Source organism: Drosophila grimshawi, unplaced genomic scaffold, assembly GCF_018153295.1.
Source record: "Drosophila grimshawi isolate 15287-2541.00 unplaced genomic scaffold, ASM1815329v1 contig_311, whole genome shotgun sequence".
NCBI classification, from domain to species: Eukaryota; Metazoa; Arthropoda; class Insecta; order Diptera; family Drosophilidae; genus Drosophila; species Drosophila grimshawi.
The window spans coordinates 5,015,532-5,037,216 of record NW_025063098.1 but is presented as its reverse complement, the minus strand read 5'-3'; the positions used below and the strand labels follow the sequence as shown (position 1 = coordinate 5,037,216).

The 21,685-nt window shown below is 39.2% G+C and overlaps 6 protein-coding genes across 7 annotated transcripts; 4 read left to right on the top strand and 2 right to left on the bottom strand.

Moving 5' to 3' along the window:
* The first annotated feature begins 313 nt into the window (after positions 1–313).
* LOC6563431 (glucose dehydrogenase [FAD, quinone]) lies at positions 314–13,475 on the top strand. 2 transcript variants are annotated; one of them, XM_032736914.1, is made up of 4 exons: positions 314–692; positions 8,166–8,346; positions 8,408–8,528; positions 11,485–13,475. In XM_032736914.1, the coding sequence occupies exons 2-4, from the start codon at positions 8,179–8,181 to the stop codon at positions 13,071–13,073; spliced, it is 1,878 nt and encodes a 625-aa protein (XP_032592805.1). In that variant the 5' UTR covers positions 314–692; positions 8,166–8,178; the 3' UTR covers positions 13,074–13,475. The 2 variants fall into 2 exon arrangements, with proteins under 2 accessions (XP_032592805.1, XP_001990327.1); XM_001990291.3 differs by having other exon boundaries at positions 329–692; positions 11,485–13,034.
* A 583-nt stretch (positions 13,476–14,058) lies between these two features.
* Positions 14,059–14,862, top strand: LOC6563432 (general odorant-binding protein 84a). Its single transcript, XM_001990292.2, has 4 exons — positions 14,059–14,325; positions 14,390–14,451; positions 14,504–14,630; positions 14,693–14,862. The coding sequence occupies exons 1-4, from the start codon at positions 14,085–14,087 to the stop codon at positions 14,785–14,787; spliced, it is 525 nt and encodes a 174-aa protein (XP_001990328.1). The 5' UTR covers positions 14,059–14,084; the 3' UTR covers positions 14,788–14,862.
* Positions 14,827–15,862, bottom strand: LOC6563433 (tRNA-uridine aminocarboxypropyltransferase 2). Its single transcript, XM_001990293.2, has 2 exons — positions 15,671–15,862; positions 14,827–15,610 (listed from the first exon to the last, which is right to left on the bottom strand). The coding sequence occupies exons 1-2, from the start codon at positions 15,757–15,759 to the stop codon at positions 14,914–14,916; spliced, it is 786 nt and encodes a 261-aa protein (XP_001990329.1). The 5' UTR covers positions 15,760–15,862; the 3' UTR covers positions 14,827–14,913.
* Positions 15,863–15,890: 28 nt separating this feature from the next.
* On the top strand, positions 15,891–17,666 carry LOC6563434 (serine/threonine-protein kinase 16). Its single transcript, XM_001990294.2, has 4 exons — positions 15,891–16,112; positions 16,561–17,155; positions 17,222–17,356; positions 17,435–17,666. Exons 1-4 carry the CDS (start codon positions 16,003–16,005, stop codon positions 17,549–17,551), a joined length of 957 nt encoding a protein of 318 aa, XP_001990330.1. The 5' UTR covers positions 15,891–16,002; the 3' UTR covers positions 17,552–17,666.
* LOC6563435 (G patch domain-containing protein 11) lies at positions 17,603–18,559 on the bottom strand. The gene is made up of 2 exons (XM_001990295.2): positions 18,508–18,559; positions 17,603–18,448 (listed from the first exon to the last, which is right to left on the bottom strand). Exons 1-2 carry the CDS (start codon positions 18,552–18,554, stop codon positions 17,695–17,697), a joined length of 801 nt encoding a protein of 266 aa, XP_001990331.1. The 5' UTR covers positions 18,555–18,559; the 3' UTR covers positions 17,603–17,694.
* A 144-nt stretch (positions 18,560–18,703) lies between these two features.
* LOC6563436 (nucleolar complex protein 3 homolog) lies at positions 18,704–21,644 on the top strand. The gene is made up of 4 exons (XM_001990296.2): positions 18,704–18,801; positions 18,864–20,494; positions 20,554–21,174; positions 21,252–21,644. The coding sequence occupies exons 1-4, from the start codon at positions 18,793–18,795 to the stop codon at positions 21,478–21,480; spliced, it is 2,490 nt and encodes an 829-aa protein (XP_001990332.1). The 5' UTR covers positions 18,704–18,792; the 3' UTR covers positions 21,481–21,644.
* Positions 21,645–21,685: the final 41 nt, after the last annotated feature.

The following is a 21,685-nucleotide window of genomic DNA, read 5'->3' as shown; positions in this document are numbered from 1 at the left end:
GTAAAACATTACATTGCCAATTATAGATTAAGCTTAATTAAATATTTATTTTCTTACAAAAAAAAAAGTAATTAAATTTTCATAGTTAAAACTTTAATAAAAGAAAACTATGAGTTTTAAGTCAGTAATGGCGAGGAAGAGGTAACCAATTTAAACTTGCCGGCACTCAAAGAGTCGGAGAGCGGTAAGCGAGCTTTAAGCTCCAACTGGAACCAGTGGCTCTCTAACTAACTCAGTGGCGAACCGAACGACAGCTTAAGCTTCGTGCTGGTTTTGGGGGGAGTTTAAAAAGAGCCGCGCTTAACAGAAAGACGGTGAGTCGATGACGGTCTGCGATTGCGCGCAGTTCGAAACAAGCTGCAGAGATCTTAGCCAGACCTAAACTGTAATCTGGCCAGTGAGCTGCCCGTATAAGCAAAAGAAGGCAATACCAAGTACTGTGCGTGTGTGTGCAACTGTGTGTGCTAACCCTAAAACAAAAATAATAAGAAAAAGTATAAAAAAAAGTACGAATAACATTTAAGAAATTTTTCTTGTCAAATTATTGTGGACATCTTCGGCCAGTTGCGTAATTGACAAACAAGGCATTACCAATAAGGAGCGGCATACAAAGAAAACTAAAACTAAAAGCCTAATTATTTAGTGGCAACCAAAAAGGAAACTGGCAGCAACCTGACACGGGCATACAAAACGTAAGTAACTTACATTTTTTTTATTGTCAATAGTTTTGGCATTTGAGGAAGCGTCAATTCCAACTCCAAAACGAAACGTCACATCAAAGTAAGCTTCGATTTTGTTGTGTATTTGCACCTTTTGCAGTTACATTCTAAAAAAAAACACTACGTTTTTTTTTTATTGACACAATTCTCGAGAAATATGTGTGTGCATGTCTCACGATTTTTGAGGCATGTTTCTAATTTTAGTTCGAACGGTTTGCCCATTGTACTGGTTTTTCTTTTATTTATATGAGCACTAATCGGTTCAATTTTTCTACGCTAGCGAATTTGCTGCGAACACTAAAAAAAAAAACTGTCTCATTCTTGCATTTAGGTGTTGCGCTGTAACAGTTAATAACGCGATTATTACAGTAATAGGAAATTAGCCCGGTTTTTTATATTTTTTTTATTTGTTTTTGTTGCCAACGGAAGCTTGAGGCATTGTAAGCAACTTCATAGCTCTTTATTTAGTGTGAGTAAAATTGTACCTCAAGATCTGCAATCGATTTGAATGCATGTGAATATCCGCTTATAACTCCATTTTGCATGTAAGCAAAAATGAAGTACGGCTGCGCTAGTTGAGAGTTTTTGACTGGATAATACGCTGTACACATAGAGAGTATCCTTGCCATACTCTACATAATCTGTATACAATTATTAGGTAGAATAAGCAAGAGGTACAAAATGTTGTTTCTTCAAATTCTTGATTAAGATACGCATTTCATGTTCGTATATGTCAACTCTTATCTGTTAGATTCAATCCCATTACTCTTGTTAATCCATTTTTTTTATAAATTGCCTAGCACGTAGTGCGTTCGATAGAATAATCTCAGTACCAAATCATATAAACAATTTTGCATACTAATTCATCAATTCTTACTCATCGCTTTTCGAATAATACAGAATGCCCAACAAAAATGCGTGATTAAAAAATAAATAAAATAAAAAATATCGAAAACATTGGCAAAATTTATGACATTGCCTTAACTTATTAAGCCAAAAGTTGAAAAGCAAATATTGTATACACAATATATTACTACTGCATATCAAGTTTTTTGCTTTTATTGCGAGAGAGCGAACTTGAAGTGCAAAGAGTGTAGCGTGAAGCGATGATCAATCACAATTTGGTTATTGAGGGCAACCAGTGGTTAAAAACAATTGCCAATATACATATTTGATGTATGCTCATTATCGAGAGCATCTCGAACATGTGCCTGCTGCGGGCAATGAAAAGAAATTTTAAGCTACGCATTGAATAGGCGAGTGCTTTGACCGCCAGACACCCACGATCGAGGTCCGCTTTCTTTTGTGCCGTCTTGAAAGATTTGGCATGTAGTTAAACCAAAAATGTATTTGCCAACGCACACGAGTCACAGTTGGAGTTTAAATTGGAGCTGGAGTCATGTTGAAATGTCAGCTAAAGACACAATTTGTATCTCTCCATGTTTTTTGGGACAATGCTGTACAGCTACCTCCCATTGCTGCTTTTGTTGTTGTTATTGTTGTTACTATTTTTATAGGATTTTTGGTGTCTATTGTTACTGCTCTTGAACGGCAACGATTGACTTTTTGCTGTTAGCTGTTTGTTTATCTGCCTTGTTGCTGTTACTATTGTTGGCTCCCTTTTTTTTTTGGCTGGTACTCATTCATGCATTCACGTACGATCTGTGATCTGTGTGCCTTTTACTTGGCTCCTTTTGTGCTGCCGTTTTTGTTGCTGTTATTTCATTTGCCTTTTGCCATTTAAGCGATCTTCGGTTTGAGCTCTATTTGCTTACAATTCATTATGAATTTATTTTAGTTCAGAAGTGGCACACTTTTAAGCCACAGCCCGTGACAATACTAAAAAAAAAATACTAACTGGGTCACATAAGACGGGCAATTGGTTGAAGTCTTTTATCGACTTGGTGTTGGCATTTAAGAATGCTATAACATTTGTTGATTAGCATATCATTTCATGCATATTCACTTTTTAGAAAGTTGAAAGGCTTAAGCTAAAGGCTTAATTTGCTAGTCATTCATTCTGAATTGTTTTCAATACCAAATATTTAATAGCTTAAAATTAAGAGAGGGTATATGACATTAAAAATTATCTACAGTTGTCTCGAAATGCATTTTCAATTTTACATTTAATTTACCAAGTCCTAAATATTTTTTAAATTAATTAATTATAACTTCTCCGACTTTTAACTAACTCAATAATACTTAAGCCCCCATGTGACGTATATTTATGTTTGTAATTACGAAATTATTTTACTATATTTTGATATTTTGTCTATAATGTTTAATTTAAATTAAATTGGCGGAGTTTAGTGTACTTCAAACTCATTCAACTGACTTAAGATGCTTTGGAGTGATTTAGACAACAATTTATTTCCAGTTTTACAACTTGAAACATAATTAATAACATTTGCATTCGGAATATATCAAACTATTTAAGTCCATATTATCAGAGCTGGTTATCACCTTAAGTTGACTGGTGAACAAATATGTTTAACCTGGAGATGCCCGGTTGCCTGCCTATATAAAATACATTATCCTAGCGACAAGCGTGAGAAATTTGACTTAAACTTTAATCAAAGCAGCAGCAACAACCACTCTATTAACAAATGCACTCATTTAGCAATGCAACTAAAAGTGTTGTTTAGTGTCTGGCCATTGGCAGATTTCCAAGCTGCACAGTTGACAGGCAGCTCCTGAGCACCGTTGACGTGCTGCCCACCTTTGCATCCGCCTGGAGGCCAAAACAGCAACACGTTTCATTTATTTCTGCTGCTGTTGTTACTGCTATTTTTTGCCAGTTTTAGCACGTAACCAACGATCAATCAAAGGCACAAAGCTCATCTCAGCGTTGCTTCAAATGATGCGCCAGCAATTGCAGAATTTCACTTTAAACTTAATTGTGGTCGAATTGTTGTTGCTGTTAGTTGTTGGCAACGCCAACGTAATTGGCAAGCATCAGCCCAGCGGCCGTGCATTGGGCAGCCAAGGGTATTACATGGCGTTGCAGTTGTAATCGCAGTTGTTGCAACTGCAAGAAAATGCAACTGAACATTTTTTTGGGGGAAAATGCAAATGCAGCGAAATGTTGCAAATATTCAATCACGTAGTTCGTGCAACATAGCAACAAATTTAAATAAATTATGTAAAATAGATCTTCACGTTTCGGGCTGCTTTTTTGAAGTGGAAGAAAATTGAAAGTGTTTTTTATGGCATTTCCGTTTCTGTTTATTGCGAAAGTCAATAAAAACGAATTGTACATTATGGGTCTGGGTTAACTGGAAACAATTAAAAATTATTCCGTTTTTATAGATTCTTATCGATACTAAAATATACAAAACAATGGCAGATATTTTAAGCACATTTAGTTTCATGGAATAAGGGATCCCCATAACAATTTGCTTACAATAATATAAACGATAAGTATTTATAACCAATTGTATACAAATCAATAAAAACTTATATAAAAAAGCTAAAATATAGTATATATTATATAAAAAAAATCTATATATTTTTGTCTCAACAACACGTTGTTCAACAATTATTTAACATGCTTTTGCAAATGCATTCCAAATACACTTACAAATTATTAAATACAACAATGTAAGAAAATCCGAAAAATTAATCAAGCAAAGTGCAATCATCAAACACCAACAATTACGTGATGGGCAATGACAGCAACAAAATAAACCAAAGCTATTGGCAAATTCTCACATCAACAAAATGTTCGCACATTGTTGAAAGCGCGTTGACAATGCGAAATGTGCAAAAGGAAAACACACAAAAATACACAAAAAAATTAGAGAAAAACAAAAAACAGCACTTTTGTAGCTGTTATTTTTATTGTTGTTAGTGCTTTTCTTTAGTCTGCTTAGGCCGTATGACGTATGAAAGTGAAAATAGGAAGTTAACTCATGAAACCGGCACCGGCATCCGAGCTACAGAGGCAGAGGTACAGATACACCGCAACAGATACAAGCTGTGAGATACATTGGCCAAGTTTATCTATACATTGCGCGGCTGCTTCCTTTAAATTGCGAATGCATTTGTATCTGCATGTTGGTTGCTGTAGCTGTAGCTGTAGCTGTAGCTGTTGTTTGTTGTTGTTTATGCTTTTAGCTGCCACACTATTTTGTTTCTTGGCCAATTTCTAATGGCCAACCACCGGCGTTGCATCCACATAATAGCCGCAGAGCAATTCAGTTATCAATATCACTGCAACACTTGCAGTGATTGCTTTGCATTCACAGTTGCTGCTACCTTGCCGCGTCGTAGATATTGCCGCTAATTTATAGATCCACTTTAAGCGCATGCACACGAGAAACATAATTCGGTTGATTTGGGTATTATGATTTTGTTTTCTCACTTTTTATCTTTGCTTATAATTATTTTCTTTTTGTATAAGTTATCTTGTATCATACCAGCTTGTCAATTTCGCGCGCCTGGTCGTAAAATACTTTATGACTCGTTTTTCTGCAAATTTATTGGTTTATTTTTTCTATCTATTTTCGCTTTTTTTATATAAACAGTTAGTTTTGATTTGTAAAACCAGTTTGTACTTATAGTGTGGCCCCAAACTGAGTCATATTGGTGAAATTAATTACTATGTGCGGACCATTAAATTGGTTACGGCTCTTAGTCGCTGATAAAGATTAAAGTTAATTGTTATTTAGTTTTGGTATTCTAAGGTTGTAGTGTTGCAATGAATTGAAATTGTTATAGAATATTTGATATTTAGTAAAAGTTTGTGTAACTAAGACCCTGAGATATAAAGTTCCTACAAGAGCCCTGTCCATAAGCCTCGAACAATATTACGCAATCCACACATAAAATCGCACGCTTTAATCTAACGCCATTGTCATGGCACGCATAAATTCCGTTAGTTTATTTTATTATTATTCTAATAAGTGCATAACTCCCACACTAATAAGCACCAACAAAAAACCCAAAAAAAAACTCCCAAAATCATAGTGAACGAGGGGGAAGTCAGCAACCGCATATGCTAGTTTGCAGTTGTATCTTTATTAATAACTATATTTTTCCCACCAACGAAACGTTTCAATGAGCACGAGTCCAACATGCCGAATAGACTTACTGACTGCCTAACTGACAGACTGACAGCTGAAAGAAACCTTCAAAAGCAACAGCAATGCAGACAATGCCAACCATATCAATAAAGATATCATATATACTCAAAGTACGAAAACAATGAATGTACTTACTTACAACAACTGATATGTGGCACTCGCATAATCGACAGGCGCATCGCTTCAGTGCGCACAACAATAGACGCCCTGGTGATATATAGACATAAATGCACTATAGCTCATTAGGGAGGGACCCGACAACATGGCAATTGTAAACGCAGTCCAAGGAAGTGTGAAGCATAAAGATTACAATCTTTATAATCAATGCATAAAATACTTAATGAGTAACAAGCTGAAAACAATTACTTATTTGTATGTCATAAGATATTTCTCACTATCTCAATAAAGATTTAAATATGTCTTTAAGTCCAACTTATGCTACTTGCAAATCATATATATAATATTTCAGCTTCTTTAGATACCAATTAATCACAATTTAAGCAAGTTTTTACACAGTCTAACATAAAGTCGTTAATATAAGTAAATTATGACTTACAAAAGTTTGTAGACATAAAAAATATACGAAAAACCACTCCTTTTTTGTTTTACCATACACGTAATTTCAACTAACTCTTTGGGGACAAAAAGTTGTTCAGGACAACTTTTAAGTGTGTATATATTTTAATTTTTTTTTGGAAAACTATGCACGATTTCTGCACGCATTTTGAAGTTCATCTGGTTATTTTCTGGGTAGTTGTTGTTGATTTTTAGTTTGTTTTAACATTTTTGGCTTGATGGAAAAACTTGTTGCGAGGTCAACTGCCTCTCTTTTGGATTTTTCACGCTCTCGTACGCTTTGGATTACTTTCGAGGCATCCTTCAACTTTGCTGTTGTCGACTTGAGTTTGGAACTCTAACTTCAAGAGAGACAAAGACAAAATCGTGTTTCAAATGTCAAATGTGCGCACCATCATTGTAACAAATCGATCTCGCGATCTCGAACTGTAGCAATTGCTTGATCTCCTCAAATTCGTTCGGTTTCTCTTTTAGTTTCAGTTTCGTTTTTGATTCTGGTGGTTTCGGCTTTGCGTTTACAAATTGCAATTTTATTGCTGTATAAAATCCACCAAGTTGCTCAGTCTAATTGAGGTCAAAATCGTTGTAGACATCTCCAAAAATTTAAAGAAAAACAAATTGTAAAGACACTTTTGTTGTGTATTTCGGGCAGAAGCCGCTTTAAGTGTTTGCCAAATTGTGTAAAAAAAAAGTCAGGTTTGCAAACTGAGATATTTCAGTTATTTATCTAATGAATGTGCGATTTGGCTAATGTAAAAAACATTTGGCTGATTAAATTGAGGGAGAAAAATAAAACAATTATAAATTTAACTGAAATTTCTATTTTCTGTCAAACATAACATATGAATAGAGGAGAAAGGGCCGAGTTGCAAAATAAATTGAATTAAAATACAGTTACATTCCTCAGGAGTATAAATATCATAGTCCACCAATTTAAATTTTTAAGAAATATATGTAACAATTCGAAATTATAAACCTCAAGCCTACTTATTATCCCTGCCTGCCCTCAACTCATTCTAAAACAACAAACATCACTTTGAATTTCGCCTATTGGTTCAGAGATCAGCACCCAAAATTCAACTGGATCCACAAACGGCATAATTATTACACAATTATAGTTGCAAGCAGCGAGTACTCGTATTATTCAACAATTGAATTGCTTCTGTTTTAGGCACTGGTGGCATGAACTCAATGTACAACGTTTTGAAATTTCCAAAAAAAAAAAAAAAACAAAGAAAAGGCGAAAAGAAGAAATAAGATAAAAGACAGCAAGCACTTCAGCTACATTGGGCTAAGGTCATGTGAAACTATGCACAGTTTGTTTAAAACCAGCAACGAAACAGATAAGCACTGGGCCAAGCTATTTTGGACCTCCGTAGATGATGAGCTATGACTTCTGTCTGTCTTATGCCTAACTTGGCCTTTTGTTATTACCAATGCTGCCGGCAATTTGGCTAAAGGTACCAAAAATTGTTTGGGTTTCTGTTTCGTTTTATGGATTTTTCGCGTGCACAATCTACGCCTCTTTAGCGACGGCAGCCAAGGCATTGTTTTATTGTGTGCTTAAATAAATTGCGCTCTGACATCGTGGACTTTTGTAGTGAATTGCAGTTGCAAGGTCATATCTAATTGTAAAACTTATAAAAATGTGATCATTAACAATAATTTGCCAATAAAAAAATCAATATTTAGTCACAATGAGTCAAGTTCGTTTTCCAAGTCTTTGGTTTCTTGAAGTTTGCAAAATTTGTTTTTTAATTATATTCTTTTTAAATGCCAATCACAGTGATTAAAACAACATGTCCACCAGCACATCAGCCTGTGATTGTTTGGTAGGCGTGCCCACCGGCCCAACGCTTGCCTCCACATGCGGCGGAAGCGCATTTATGCTGTTTATGGGTCTACTCGAGGTGTTCATACGATCCCAATGCGATCTGGAGGATCCCTGCGGACGAGCCAGCTCAAGGGTGAGCTCAGTTACTGATAGTGGCAAAAATAGTACACTAACTTAATTATATTATTCTGCAGTTTCGCTCGGAGCCGGATTATGAGTACGATTTCATTGTCATTGGCGGCGGCTCAGCGGGCTCTGTGGTTGCCTCACGTCTCTCCGAAGTGCCACAGTGGAAAGTGCTGCTCATTGAAGCCGGTAAGTGATAAACAATTCATTTTGACAGCTGCTAAACTAGCAGCAACATGTTGCCAGCCGCATGTATATATACATGCAATCAAGCTACTATTTTGTCAGATGGGGGCGCTGTGGGCAATTAGACACGCGTTATGTTGCATTTGTTTTGAAGTAATTGAAGCCTAACCGCAACAGCCACACACCAAAAATAAACAAAGACAACAACACTAATGAGTAACTTGAGCAACACTTAACAATAGCAACAACATGCAACACTAACAACAATGTGGCAAAGAAGCAACCGCAACTGCCTTGAGCATTATGTAAAATAAACAAGCTTCCAACCATTTCCCCCTCTCTTCAGCTACACATTGCGTTTTGCTCTGCCAGTAATTTGCTTCTATGCAAATTACTCTTGTATAAATACACATACACATGTAGTTGATTGCTTATAGGCTTATATGCCACTTGGTCTTGGTGTCCAGCTACAAAGTTGTTTGTTAAACGCTTCACTGATTTTTTGCAGTTAATAATTGGCAATTGTTTGTATCATTTTACACATTTTTTATTAATGAATTAAAATGCGCATAATAAAAGCGTGTGAGTGGGAGAGGAGCTCGCTGGACATGTAGCTCGTGTTTAATGCAGGGCATTCACTTTGGTTAAAGGCAGCTTGACGAGTACTCCACCATTTAATGCTCAAGTGCTGTTAAAAACATTTAAGGCATTATAATTATTATATACAATTATTTTATGCAGTAAGTGTTAAATCCAGCCATATCTCTCTGCGTCATTTATTCAGCGACATTTACATTCATTTCACAGACATTTACATGTTATGGGACGGGTTTCAAAAATACATTAAGATATTTTATTTTTTATTAACAAGAACAGCTAATAACAATATAAATACATATTAAACTGATTATCGAGTTAAAATTACTAGAGAAGTTAAAATATGATTAATTACATAAATAAATAAAAATATAAATATACATATTTATATACATAATATATATTTTTTAATTGATCAATATTAAGAGAAGCCAGGCAGCTAGACGTAAAGGCCACAGAGTGATAAGGATGCTATTTTAGCAATAGCGCACAAGCTCTAATTTCTCACAGCTAGTCTGAAAATTGGCAAGATAATTAATCTTAATTTCTCAGCCTTGAATTATCCATTAGCATTGGCTTATCAGCTGGCGTAGTTGGCACTGCTTGAGTTGCTTTTGGGATTAGTGTCGTTGCTATGCCAACAATGACTATACCTTTGCACTTACTATATTAATTGCCAAATTAGACAAATGAAAAGTATAAATGTAATATAGATGATAGATTTATTTCTAAATTAGCTGGTGTTAATATTCTAACAAATGCTAAATTGCAATTACAATTGCGCTTGTATTGTAATTACGTAGTTGGCAATATTATCGTGAGTGCATCTTAAGTGCTTGTGGTTAAGCAGCTCTTTGTTGATCTTGTGTCGATTCCACTTGGTTGCACATATAATTTATATAATCAGCTAGTTGACACTTTTTAAACACAAATTCTGTCTTGAGACAATGAAGTTCGTCGATTCGTTTGTTGGTTAATTATTTATTTTCAATGTCGGCAATCTGCAAAAGTTGTGCATCAGCAAGCGGATGTATTTCTCGCAGAGGTCAAATGTATTTCATTAGGTGTTTGGATATAAATAGAGAATTTAATATTTGATTGTATCAAATTTGTACCTTTTTTCTATCAATAAGTATGTGTCATAGGTCTTTAGTTTTTATAGCTACCCGTTAGGTGAAGTCTTTTATATATTATTAAAGTTTTAATATATGTTCTTATATATTACTGCATTAATAAATACACAAGCTTATCTTCTAAGAATTTATTTTTTTCTGAGCTTTTTATCTGGCAAATATTTGCTTTATTTATGGTGTTTTTAAGTACATACTATGTATTCAAAGGCATTTTTTTTTTAAATATTGTATTATAAATTCCATTTAATTATTTATGTTAACGTAGTCTAAAACAATTTTAAAAAATTGTTAAATATCGAGCATGTGTATTCGCTTGAAATTCTGGTTTATTTATAGGTATTAGCTGAGCAATGTAAACAATTTAATGCATTCGAATACAAGCAAAAATATTAAAATTCAATCAAGTATTGGGTGCTAATTATTATTTTTTTATCATTATTTCGCGACGTAAGCATTAAACAAAAACTGGCATTTCAATTGTGAAAGAATCTTGTTTTATTGTATTTGCGTCTTAGACATGCTAAATACTGTTATTTCAGTTTTTGTTTAAAAAGTTATACTGATTGTTGAATTGGCCGCAATTTGTGGCAATTGCAGTTTATTTGCTTTTGGCATTATTCCAACTGACTAAATGACATGATAAAATAACTATTTGAACAGCATGCGGTGGATTTTTAAATCCCACGGCTTAAATAGCAATCAATTACCTTTTATTTAAATTGATTTAGTTAATTGATGAGCATTGAAATGGCCAAATGTCGTGGGTGCATCGAAAACGGAAATTCTAGAATGCTGATTCAAAACTTAACAAAAAATTACTGATCACGTTTAGAAAATGTCAAGAAATGTACGATGGAAATTTCAACGTATTGTGAATGGGTTTTTAATCAGCATATCTCGTTCTTACTGACGAGTTTGTTGTTTTGTGTATGCAAAAATTAGTGGACTACTATTGTTGTAGTGCTATGGTGTCATTAAATAAAACAACAATGCATCGATTTGTTATTTCGGGAACAGCTTTCATCGGTTGCGATTTAAAGGTCAACCATTTGACGTGATTGTAATTTTTCGACAATTTTAATTTTAGCAAGTTCTAACTTTCTGAGCTACGAGTGTGTGTCTGTGTGGTGCTTATTGTTAAAGCAACTTAATCAAGTTTTCTTGTAATTTTTCTGTTAATCTTTATGATGATAATTTGATTAACTTTTCTCCTTTATTTAATTTTCTAGGTGGCGATGAGCCGGTTGGTGCTCAGATACCCTCCATGTTCCTCAACTTCATCGGCAGTGACATTGACTATCGCTATAATACAGAACCTGAACCCATGGCTTGTCTCTCCTCGATGGAGCAGCGCTGCTATTGGCCACGTGGCAAAGTTCTGGGCGGCACTTCGGTAATGAATGGCATGATGTACATACGCGGCAATCGTGAGGACTACGATGCCTGGGCTGCAGAGGGCAATCCCGGCTGGGCTTACAACGATGTGCTGCCGTTCTTCAAGAAATCCGAAGATAACTTAGAGCTGGATGCTGTAGGCACGGATTATCATGCAAAGGGCGGTCTTTTGCCCGTGGGCAAGTTCCCCTATAATCCACCATTGTCTTATGCCATACTCAAGGCTGGCGAGGAGATGGGCTACTCGGTGCAGGATCTCAATGGACAAAACGCCACAGGTTTCATGATTGCCCAGATGACCGCTCGTAATGGCATTCGGTATAGTTCAGCGAGGTCGTTCTTGCGACCCGCCCGCATGCGCAACAATTTGCATATATTGCTAAATTCGACCGTCACAAAGGTGCTGATTCATCCGCACACGAAGAACGTGCTGGGCGTTGAGGTCAGCGATCAGTTTGGCAGCATGCGCAAGATTATGGTCAAGAAGGAGGTGGTGCTCAGCGCTGGCGCAGTCAATTCACCACAGATTCTACTGCTGAGCGGTGTGGGTCCCAAGGATGATCTGAAAAAGGTGAATGTGCGTCCTGTGCACAATTTGCCCGGTGTCGGCAAGAATCTGCAGAATCACGTTGCCTTCTTCACTAACTTCTTCATCGATGATGCGGACACGGCGCCGCTGAACTGGGCCACCGCCATGGAGTATTTGTTATTCCGCGATGGCCTAATGTCGGGCACTGGCATTTCTGATGTGACAGCTAAAATCTCCACTCGCTTTGCCCAGCGACCGGATCTACCTGATCTGCAATTGTATTTTGGCGGTTATTTGGCCAGCTGTGCTCGCACTGGACAAGTGGGTGAACTGCTCTCAAACAATTCACGCTCCATACAAATGTTTCCGGCTGTGTTAAATCCCAGATCACGAGGTTATATCACACTACGTTCTTCTGATCCACTCGATCCGCCACGCATTTTTGCTAACTACTTGACCGATGAGAATGATGTCAAGACCTTAGTGGACGGCATCAAGTTTGCCATCAGGCTATCGCAGATGTCGCCTCTTAAACAGTACGGCATGCGCATGGACAAAACCGTCGTCAAGGGTTGCGAGTCCCATACCTTTGGCAGCGATGCCTATTGGGAGTGCGCTGTGCGTCAGAATACGGGGCCGGAGAATCATCAAGCGGGTAGCTGCAAAATGGGTCCACAACAGGATCCACTCGCCGTTGTCAATCACGAGCTGCGGGTCCATGGCATACGAGGATTGCGTGTCATGGATACGAGCATCATGCCCAAGGTCACATCTGGCAATACGCACGCGCCGGCGGTAATGATTGCCGAGAAGGGAGCCTATCTGCTGAAACGAGCCTGGGGCGCCAAGGTCTGACGTGTGGATGCAACGTGGACGCTGCATAGAGTAATTTAAAACAAAAACAATTCCATCAAAAATTACTGCAAGAAAGCTACAAAATTAAGAACAAATTATCTATAAGGCCTTAAAAAAAAAATACAAAAACTATTCTACATATTATACAATTTTATACCTATTAATTTCATCCTTTTGGCTATACTAATTCAACTACATCTTATATGATCCTCACTCTAAGCACCGACCTCGTTGCGCGATTTATACTACAGTGCCCGACACCTATTAAGTTAACTTTACGCTAATTTAACTAATTTTCCAGAATAGAAAAAACTACACCCATTGAATTTTTTAGATTTCTCTTGACAATCATTAAAATACTATTAATTTTGTATTCTTTGAATGAGAATATTGCTATCGCATGTATTTATTGTTCGATTAAATTGCAACTATTTAGTGTAATTGATTTTTTATTTTTAATTGACCTTATCTTACTTTGATAGATTTTTAGTGGTTTGCTTCTACAAAAGCAAAGGCATTCCTTATTCTGCTAAACAGTGAAGTATTGGGCTTAACTAAACATATTTATTCCTGGAAATGATGATCGCACAGACCCTGAAGATTACCGTTTTACCAGAACCGCATTCGAGTTTCAAAATAAAGAAGTAAAATTTGAACAAGAAAAACCATACTTAATCTTCATTATAAATAAAATGAATCCACGCTTTACTTTGTGGTCCCCATACCCTTAGAATATTTATATTATTAGTTTTGATACATTGTAAATAAAAATTTACGTTAGTCAATGAAAATGACCAATTCATTCTTATGTATAAATTCAAGCTTAAACTGAGTCTTTATTTCCATTGTGTCCAATAGATTTTTGATATTAACCAATTTACTATCACGCTATATCCGCATATAATATTTGCAAATACTATTCACATTATAAATAATGTAGCTGTATATTGCGTGCAGTGTAAATTTGTTTATTTAATTGAGCAACAGATTTCATATAAAAAGAGTTCCGTATTTGCAGCTACGCACTAAAGTCTGTCTAGCGTTGCTAAAATGTTTTCAAAGTTTGTAATATCTGTTGCTCTGTTAATCCTTCTGAGTCTTAGTATCGGCATTCTTAATGCAATTGGCGACCGTGCCAAGGATAATGGTGATATATTCATTATAAACTACGATAACTTCGATGGCGATGTGGATGACATATCGACCACTACCCAAGTGCCTAGGGAAGAGGGCTACATTGATATGGATGAGATTGTGCATGTCTGTAATACAAGTTTTATAACACCACTTTGTGAGTCCTGTGCTGGATTAGTGGTAATCTAGTAGCATATTAACATTTAAATTTGTATTCCTAGCTGTCTTGCAGCAGTTTAATACCACGGGCAAACTATTGGATGAAACTGATAGAACCAGCATGGTTTGTGACTAATCCAAATTCTATAAATATATTTCTCAACGCATTTTTCTAGTGCTTCATTCGCTGTTTCTTTGAAAAGACTGGCATCCTAGATAACTACAAGCTGAATGTGGACTTGGTACGCAAATATATGTGGCCAGCAACCGGTGATTCCATTGAGTACTGCGAGGCACAGGGCAGTGAGTGGATAAACGAGTGAAAATATATTTATTTGGCTATCTCACAATTGTAATTATTGCAGAGGATGAGGTCAATCCCTGTATCAGAATCTATGTTATTATCCAATGCTGCATGATCCGAGCCTTGACAGATGCCAGGAACAAGCCCATGGTTTAAATAGCACAAAATATATAAATAAGTCCATCATTGCTTAGAAAATTACAAATAGTTTTTAATATGCACTAAATATATGTATATGCACAGGAGGTGCACAAAGCATCAACTAATATCGAATTTCTTTTATCAAGATTTCTGGGCAAGAGACTCTAGGGAACTGCCACACACTGTGTTGCTGTAGTTTAATAAACGACTAAGCCGCTTGCCAATAGGTTTTTGATATTGATTGGTTTTTAACAGAAATTCTTTGGACTGATGCTCGACGGCGCCATTGTCCAGCTGGTATTTGCACAGCGCGTGCAGCGGGCGCACCAACAGCTGGCGCAGCTCTGGCTGGGATTCGAGCACCGCTAAACATTGCGCTGCCGTCTCCAGTGTGCTCAAGCAGCCTTCGGTGGGCTGTGTACGTATAATATAATCGCTAATGCCCACCGCAATGAGCTTTACCTGACGCAGGCGGTGCAGTGCCGGACTGCTGGCATAGATGGCCTTTGCCTGCGGCCAAGTACCGTCAATGAGCACCAGCGTATAAGGTCCTGCACTACGATCGATCTCCTCCAATGGCACCGAATCCTTGCTGGGATACAACAGCAGTGTCCGCGGCGAGTCGAGCACACGCTGCAAATCTGCTGAGTGGCGGTTGTTGGGGAAACGCTTGCCCTTGTAGACAACACATTTGCCCGGCTGCAGTCCCAGTTGCAGCATAAGTGCTGTGCGCAATGACCGCTTCTCCTCGGCAGGATGTTGGAGTATCACAATTTGCGAGGCAACCGCAACAGGAGGCTGGGGTAGCGCACAACACCAACAAACAACTGTGGGGCGTCTAAAACAAAATCAAATGCCATACAATTATATGGCAACTTATGCCGCATTATTTACTTACTTGCACTGATCACATTTGTCGCGCATGTCTGGCGGATCGGCGCTGATGCCTATAAGATCCTGCCAAGCATCGTCCGGTGTTATTGTCATTTATTGAATTAAAAAAAAACGTTTAAAATTTACTTAAAAATTAGTTAAACACACTCAGTATGCTCTATTGCATCAGGTGGCAACGCCAAGTCAACATGCTACATGTGTTGCGAATAACGACCCCGTGTTTGCCAACAGCTGTTCATCGCGACACTAATTAATTGTTGTTGTTGTTTTTTAGTTTGGTTTGTTGGGCTCGGACTTTTGTACGTTTTTGAAATTATTAAATAGAGAAAGTACAAAATGCACAGCATTGGATGGACGCTTATTGTGAAACGTGGCTGCTTCTGCAGCAAAGAAAGACTCAACATCAATGGTTCCCGCTACACAGTACGCGAGCGACTCGCACAAGGGTAAAGTAAAAAGAAAAAAAATAAATAAGATGAGAGATCGACTGTTAGTTACCCCTTAAATAGTTAATAGACAAGAGAGAGTGATCGACTGGCAGATAATCTGTACCAACTTCTAATGTGGTATAATCCACTAGTATTTGTTGTAGTCATTCGAGTAGGGATCTTATGTATATCGATCTAATTTTAAACAGTTTGTAAATATTTGAAGTGTTGCTTTTTCTAAATTTAAGTTTAAAGAACACGAAGAGAATAACTATCTTAGTTTTACTAAATTATAATTTCCCAGTGACCACTTTCTTACAATTTTAATTATGTTAAGTTATGTCAGCTTTATCATTCTTTTCACTTTAATCTGTATATCAGAAGTGATTGTTCTCTATCAAATATAGGGCATAATTATTTCCGTTACACAGATATTACAATCTTATCTCTCACTATCTGTCCGCAGGGGCTTCAGTTTAATTGACCTGGCGGAGAATGCGGCAACGCGGCGCTGCTACGCGATAAAGCGCATCACTTGCCACAGCATCGAGGATCAGAATATCGCCCTGCGTGAAATCGAGAATTGCCGCAAAATCGATTCGGAGCATGTGATTCGCGTGGTGGACTATGAGCTGATTGGCCACGCGGACATTGTGATAAATACGACGAGCACGTTGTTCATTGTGCTGCCTTACTACAAGCATGGTTCGCTGTGGGATCATCTACAGCTGCGCGCCCGCAAACAGGATCATATGCCTGAGGCGCAGATATTGCAAATATTTCTGGGCATCTGTGAGGGTCTGCTAGCTATACATGAGGCGAAGCCAGTACCCTTGGCGCATCGTGATTTGAAAACTGCCAACATATGTTTGTCTGACTCTTTCGAGCCGATCATTGTGGATCTGGGCTCGATGACGGAGGCACGCCTGCAAATCTGCGGCCAATCGGACGCCCAGCGACTGCAAGACGAGGCCGAGGAGCGCAGCTCAATTGTCTATCGGGCACCCGAATTGTTCACCGTCAAAACTTACTGCACCATAGACGAGCGCACCGATATTTGGGTGAATAGTAATGAAGAAATATATTTTCGTAGCCAACTCACTCTTTTACTTTCTTTCGTCACCCAGAGTCTTGGCTGCGTGCTTTATGCCATGTGCTACTTTAACAGCCCCTTCGATCCCATTTACGAACGTGGTGATAGCGTGGCTTTGGCCGTACTCAGCGGCAATGTCAACATTCCAGAGGATTCAATTTATACAGAGGTCAAGATCAAAGCTCAAATACGGTCATGCATGTTAATTGAGTATCTAATATATATATATATATTATGCCTTTCGCAGGATATGCACGATCTTATTAAGTATATGCTGCGCATCGACCCTATGGAACGGCCCTTCATATACAGTGTCATTGAGCAGACGCACGATCTTATACAGAAGTTAGAGGGTCGCGTGTAGCCTCAATCTTGATGCCTCAATTCCGAATCAGTCCTAGTACACCGCTATACATAACTGTTTTTTGACTACGTTTTATTGTAATATACATAAATGTGCACGTATTTTGTGAAACTAACACCTAAATAATGAATCTAAATCTATAATTAGTGTTCGTCCCGCGTCAAACCGGGACAATTACCACCCAAATCCTCGACGCTTTCGTAGTGTGTGCCACACCAATAGCAAAATGTATAGGCAGTGCGCAGATAGCTGATCAGTAGCTCCAGCTGCTCGCTTGGGCTGTACTGCTCCTCCTGCTCCTCATCTTGCTGCGACGCCTGCTTTTCATCGCTTTCTGCCTCTTCAATGGGTTCTACAGGCTTGGGAGGCCAGAAGAATTCTAGTTCTGGCTCAGCAACACCGGCAGCCAAGTCCAGCGATTCGCACGTTTGCTGACAACTTTTTATGTCGTAGTTTAGCTTGCGCTCCTCCGCCTTTTGAGTGGCTCTCCGTCGATATGCCTCTGTGCTGATTTCTTCACCGGATTCTATGCCCGCCTTGCGTAGCATATGCTCACGCCTCAGCTCTTGCCGCTTGGCTGCAAGCTCGGCAATGGCTGCCTCCCGGCCCAGGCCACCACGATCTTTCTTGATGGTTATTCCGATGGGTTCCAGGCGAGCATCCGCCTGTTTTCCCAGCCTACTGCCTGCCTTGTATCCCATTTTAGCCATTAGTTGAAAGCCCTTGTTGTCAGCAGCCAGCGGCTTGTTGAGCGACTCCTGCAGGCGCGCATTGTCTACAGAAACAGCATTGACCGCTTCTCGTTGTCGTTTATTATTTTGCTCTTGCTTTGCTTGCACCTCGATTTCTCGTTTCTTGGCGCGATTGTTTAACAAGCTGGGACGCACTTCCTGCAGACTGGTGATAGTTTATATGGTAATAAACGCAGCTAGGTAGCAGCTTAAAATATTACTTACCCCGACAAAAATTTGTCAGACATATAATCATCCTCAACGTCGGACATTGTAACAAATATTATCAAGACGAAATGTAAACAAACTTACTCTGACACTGAACTGTAACAGCAACAGAAGGCGCTATGCTATCAATAGTGGCGGCAGTCCGATATTCCTCCTATCGAGACTATCGTTACCCATGTGCCACCTCTATTGGCAGCCTGGCATGCCATGTGCTCGAATGCGTTAAAATTACCAGCCGAAATTTAGTTAAATACGTTATTTAATCACATTAAATTAAATAAAATGGGCACGGTGAGTAATAAATAAAGCATTTCAACATTCGATGATACCCAATTCACATGTGATACTTGCAGAAAAAGGTAAAAATCAGCTCGGTGAAGCGCGCCGCGCATTTGAAGTCGAAGAAAACGCCGCTGAGCAAACAGCAACAACAAAAGAACAAACAGAAACGTGAGCAACTGAGCTCCAAGCGGGAACAGGGCCAAAACATCTTCTCACAAAAGGCTCACAAGCGTGACAATCTAGCGCAGCGCAAGAAACACAACAAACGCGAGTCTCTCGGGCTGCACAGAGGCCTGGATGCGGATGAGGATGGAGACGATGATCTTGGCGGCGATCTGCTGCTGGATAATGTGGCAGATATGCTGGACGGCGATGATTTGGCGCTGCTGCAGGAAAACAAACGCAAGCGCAAAGCAAAAGCTGTTCCTTTGGATGATCAGCAGCAGCAATCGGTGGGTCTTGAAATGGCCTACGCGACGGCCAGCAAAAAGGAACAGGCGGCGCAAAAGATTAAGGTCAATCTGCTGCCGATTAAGTCACGCGATGGTGAGATTATAACGCGTACAACAGAAGTCGACTATGTGCCCAAGCCAAAGCACAAGGCGAAAGAGGAGGTGGAGGAAGCGGAAGATGAGGATGATGAGGCGGAGTCAGCAAGCGATGCTGATGTCTTTGAGGACAGCGACGATGATGTGGTCAATGATGACGGCCCTGTGCCCAAGCAGAAGTTCATAACCACCACAGATTTGCTAATTGCAAGACAGCAGGAAATCGAACGTCAAAAATATCGCATTGGCATCATTTGTTCCGGTATTCTGGAGAAACCTGAGGATAAAATGCGCAACTTTAATGCGCTCTACGAGCTAATGGACGAAATTAATTCAGCGACAGGTGTGCCCAACATGTTCGCTGTACGCAAACTAGCCATTATTTCAGTCACGGAAATCTTTAAGGATATTCTGCCCGAATATCGTGTGGGTCAGGTGGATACAAAGATGCAAACGGTGCGCAAAGCTACCCTGGATCGTGTGACATTTGAAAAGGCGCTCCTGCAGCAGTTTAAGAAGTTTCTGCAGAAACTGGAATATCTGACGGGACAGGTGAATAAACGTGGTGGCCAAAAGACACCACAAACCATAAAAATGGCCAGCGTGGCAGTGCAGTGCATGTGCGATCTGCTGATGGCCCATCCGTACTTCAATTACGTTCAGAACATTGCTCAGCTTTTGGTTTACATGCTCAACTGCAACTATGGCAAGATGCGCGTCATCGTCAATCAATGTTTCCGTTCGGTCTTTAGCAACGATAAGAAGCTGGACATGACGCTATTTATAGTGCGACGAATCAATCATCTGATTAAGACGAACAAGAACAATGTGAATGTCGAGTGCATTACTTGCATGATGGGTCTGAAGATCAAGCATGTCAATCTAGATGCCGAAAAGGAGAACGAATTGAAGCAAAAAAAATTGGAATCGCATCGCCAGCGTCTGCTCAGTTTGTCGAAGAAGGAGCGCAAGCGTCGCAAGAAACTTACCGAGGTGAACAGGGAGCTGGAGGAGACACGGGCTGAGGAGAACAAACAGACCAAACACCACAAACTGACAGAAATTATCAAAATGGTTTTCACTATCTATTTCCGTGTGCTGAAGAATGATCCCACATCGCGTGTGCTTAGTTCGATCCTTGAGGGTCTGGCGGAGTAAGTTTATGGCTCTCAAGGCGTGTCATCAGCCAACTAATTTTTCTCTTTCATAACAGATTCGCTCATGTTATTAATCTGGAGTTCTTTGCGGATCTTATTGATGTTTTGAATCGTATACTCGAGGAGCAGGATTTGGGGTATCGCGAGCAGCTTCACTGCATCCAGACAATATTCGTTATCCTCTCCGGTCAGGGCGAAGTCTTGAACATAGATCCCATACGCTTCTATCAGCACTTCTATCGCAACATGCTGGTCGTGCAGGCGGGCAAGAATCACGATGATTTTACTATTATACTGCGCACACTTGATGAAGTGTTAGTGAAACGGCGGCGCAACATGAGCCAGCAGCGTCTGATGGCATTTGTGAAGCGTCTCCTGATGGGCAGTCTGCATCTGCTGCACAATGGCACCCTGGCCACGCTGGGCACCATCAAGCAGACATTCCAGTTGACCTCAGTGCTGGATGCGCTCCTCGACACGGATACCACAATTGGCTCTGGCCGCTATGACCCCGAACTAGATGATCCCGAGTTCTGCAATGCGGCGAGTACATCGCTCTATGAGCTCTCCTTGCTGGCGCGTCATTATCATCCCACAGTGCGTCGCATGGCAGCGCATATAGCTAGCGGAGTGCCTGCCTCGGGCGAAGGCGCACTGCCCACAGACATTGGCAAACTGTAAGCAACACTATTTTGCATATAATACCTGCATCCATCATACGAGTATGTATAAACAATTATTTTTATATCGACAGCAATGCGCATGAACTCTTTGCACAGTATGACAGCACTCAAATGGCTTTCAATCCCACGATACCCGTGCCAAGGCAGAGTGAACCCAAGCTCAAGCGGGGCAGGCATATGTATTTACGGTCAGATTTCAAGCAGCACTATGGAAAATTGCTAAGGAGTGCTGCAACAAAACGAAGCTTGTGCAACAAGATGCTGCAATTAGATTTTCTTAGTGAACTCAGCAAGCACTGAAATAAGCTATTTTAAATTATTTTTATGATATCGTCATGTAGCGGAAAAAATAATTTTGTTGGTTTTAATCATTAAAATATATAGAAATCCATTCTAATATTTGTATATATTAAAACAAAAAAAATAACTGCCTTCTAATTATAGCATATTAAATACGCTTCATTCATAACCCGTGCTCTTGTAATTATTTTTTCGATTGATTTTT